Consider the following 3035-nt stretch of genomic DNA (forward strand, 5'->3'; position numbering starts at 1 on the left):
TTGTTGGGCATACATGGTAGGAATACACGTTTCTTTAATACATATGTGTACACACACACACACACACACACACACACTCACGCGCGCGCGCGCGCCTTCCAGCACCTCCATCCTGCCTCTTCAATGCTCTGCACTGAAACCCCAAACTTCTACAACTCGGGGAAAAGAGGCCGTTCATTCTTCTGAATTATTGCCGAAACCTTGAAAGGACCCTTCCTGAACAGCGGCTTTCTTTTCTGAAAATCCTCGGAAAAATAGCGGCTTTGTGATCTGTGTTTCTCCGGGGGCCGAGTGGGAGGAGGCCAGCTCCCCCCCCCGCCAGGACTCACAGGGGAGACAGGCCGGGAAAGATCCTCCGCAGGCAGGAGCCCAGGTGCCCCAGCACCTCGCTCACGTCCTCGGGCGCCGCCATCCTCAGGGACAAGCTGTACTTCTCAGTTTCCACGGCCATCTGCAGGGGGAAGGGTGGGCACTGCGTCATCACAACCCCATCCCTCGCCTGTGTGACTGTAAGTGACAGAAAAGAATGCCCTGCCCGGCCCACGGGGCTCAGTGGTTCATCATCGACCTAGGAACCAGGAGGTCACGGTTCCACTCCCGGTGCGCCCAGCCCTGCTCCGCGCCGGTGTGGTAACCAGCTGCTCCCGCAGTTACTGAGAAGGTTTTCCTCACGGGAATAGCCCCAACCCTGCCCACAGGCCCCTTCAGCTTCTCTTCGGAGCCTCCCGGTCCCTCATCCTGCTTTTCCACATTCTCTGGAGAAACGTTCAACAGTGAGACCACCCAGAGGATGTTTTGTGGTGTCAGACCCTCAGGGGCGGGGATGACCCATGGTCCCGCCCACGGTCTCCGCGGTGCACTCACCTGTGCGGGCTTGCTGCAGGTGACGCCCTGAATGTCCAAGTAGCTGAAGGTCAACTCGAGCTGCAAGGAGGGGGTGGGGGGCACAGACCTGTGATCAGGGCTGAGCACAGTTCAAGGTGAAAACGCTGCAGGCAGCGACGCACCAGCAGCCGGGGGTGGGCTGGCTGCCTCCGTCATCACCGAGTGGGCCCTGGATGGACCGTATTTCAGAAAGGGCCCCACGTGCTCCCCGGGAAGGTGCACTGCGACTTCGTAAGTTTCATCCTGGGACAAACCCACTGGAAAGCACTGGCATTTCTACTCCGGTTTTTCATTCATTCAGAAATGAAGTGTGAAGTGAGGCATCTAAACCCATTTTTTCTTTTATTTCAATGTTTGCTTCAGAGTCACCGCCGGACGACGTCACGTCCACTGTCCTTCTTTCTGACCCCTGACCTCTCCGGGGACACGGACCCCTCAGGGAGCCGTCATTCCTCCTGCCGTCTCCCAGAAGATTCACATTTTGAGAAACATGGTATTTAGGAGTTTTAAACCAGGCTTAAGTGAAACACATAAATAAAAGCCCTCTCTCCCCCTGCTGGTAGGGAAATAATTTATTTCCTTCTTATTTTAGCAATAAGGGTCCCCCCTTCCACTCTCCTCCTGGGATCAGCACTTATTTTCTTCAAAATAGGCCCAGCTATGGCCGGTGGCTCAGGTTGGAGCATCGTCCCGTAGGCCAAAAGGTTGTGGGTTCGATCCACGGTCAGGACAGGTAGGGGAGACAGCAATCGATGTCTCTCTCCCACATGGATGTCTCTCTCTCACTCCCTTCCTCTGTCTCTAAAATCAATGGAATCAGCCTCAGTGAGGATTTAAAGAAACAGCAGGTCCAGTCTCCCCTCCCTGCCTTTATCCTGGACAGTGGCCACCGACCTCCCTGGTTCCAGCCTCTCACGCTCCTGCAGGCAATGGATGGAGTCAGGGCCCTTTAGCCTGTCCTCTCCTTCCACCTAGAAATGTAATGGGACCAAACAGGACCCAAACCCGGGACCCTCTGCTCTGCTCCCTCGAGTGAGTGGTACTATCATATGTGTGGTGCGTGTGTATGTGCGCACATGGATACACGGGGGTGGGCTGTACCGCCCCATGTATGGTACACATGGGACGTGTGTTTCTTGATGTGTGCACGTGTTGTGAGTGGTGCATGTGTGTGGTGTCTGCAGTGCATTTGCTAGAGTGTGTGCATGGTGCGTGCGCATATTTGAGTGTGTGCACGTGTTGTGCATGATGCACGTGTGCATTGTGTGCGTGGTGCATATGTTTGTGTGTGCACAGTGCGTGTGGTGCATTTGCTGGTGTGCACGTGTCTAGTGCATGTGTGCACATGAGCGTGGTGTGTGTGCATGTGCCCTGTGTATATGATGTGTGTGCACAGTGTATGTGGTGCATTTGCTGGTGTGCGTGTGTAGTGCATGTGTGCATATGTGTGGCATGTGTGTGATGGCCCTGTGTGCATGGTGTGTGTGCGTGTGCACATGTGTGTGCAGTGCATTTGCTGGTGTGCGCATGTGTAGTGCATGTATGCACATGTGCGTGGTGTGTGTGTGCATGTGCCCTGTGTGCATGGTGTGTGTGCACATGTGTGCATGGTGCGTGTGTGCGTGCGTTGGCAGGAGGAACCTCGGCGCCGGCACTCACCTTGGAGGGGATCCGCGCTGCGAGCAGGAAGGCCCGGCAGGACGTCAGCACCTGCGGCGGAGAGAGCGTCAGTCTGGGCTCTGGCACCGGAGCGGGTCAGGGCGCGGGACCAGAACCAGGCCCGCCCTCCTGGGCCCGCTGTCTGTCCGTCGGCCTTTCCTGGCTGCCTGTCCTGGTCCTCCACCTGCTCCGCATCCCTCCACGTTCCCACCTCGCCCTTCTCTCCGCCCACGCTGCCCGCACCCGGGGTCTCCCAGCCTCCTCCGCGCCAGCTCGTTTCCCAGCATCCTCTGCGCCCCACGTGACAGCTGCACGCCGCTTGCGTCCCTTACGCCGTTTGCAACAGAGACGGCCTCGCAGGAGGAACACGGCCTCCTCCACGGGACTCCGCTCCCAGCGTCCGACAGAGACGCGAACAAAACGTGAACCGCAGGCCCGGCCGGCCCCGCCCGCAGGCCGACGCTCTATCCACTGCGCCATACCGGTTTCGG

At 57.7% G+C, this 3035-nt stretch overlaps 1 protein-coding gene across 1 annotated transcript in view; it reads right to left on the reverse strand.

The window, feature by feature from the left end:
• The window catches only part of LRRC16A (leucine rich repeat containing 16A), a 125121-nt gene that overhangs the window by 67088 nt on the left and 54998 nt on the right, over positions 1–3035 (reverse strand). Inside the window, exons 3-4 of the mRNA XM_015563505.1 lie at positions 2545–2595; positions 865–924 (exon numbers count right to left, since the gene is read on the reverse strand). Coding sequence (XP_015418991.1) covers positions 865–924; positions 2545–2595 — 111 coding nt within the window. The remainder of the gene's footprint in view (positions 1–864; positions 925–2544; positions 2596–3035) is intronic.

Source organism: Myotis davidii, unplaced genomic scaffold (assembly GCF_000327345.1).
Source record: "Myotis davidii unplaced genomic scaffold, ASM32734v1 scaffold217, whole genome shotgun sequence".
In the NCBI taxonomy this organism is placed as follows: domain Eukaryota; kingdom Metazoa; phylum Chordata; class Mammalia; order Chiroptera; family Vespertilionidae; genus Myotis; species Myotis davidii.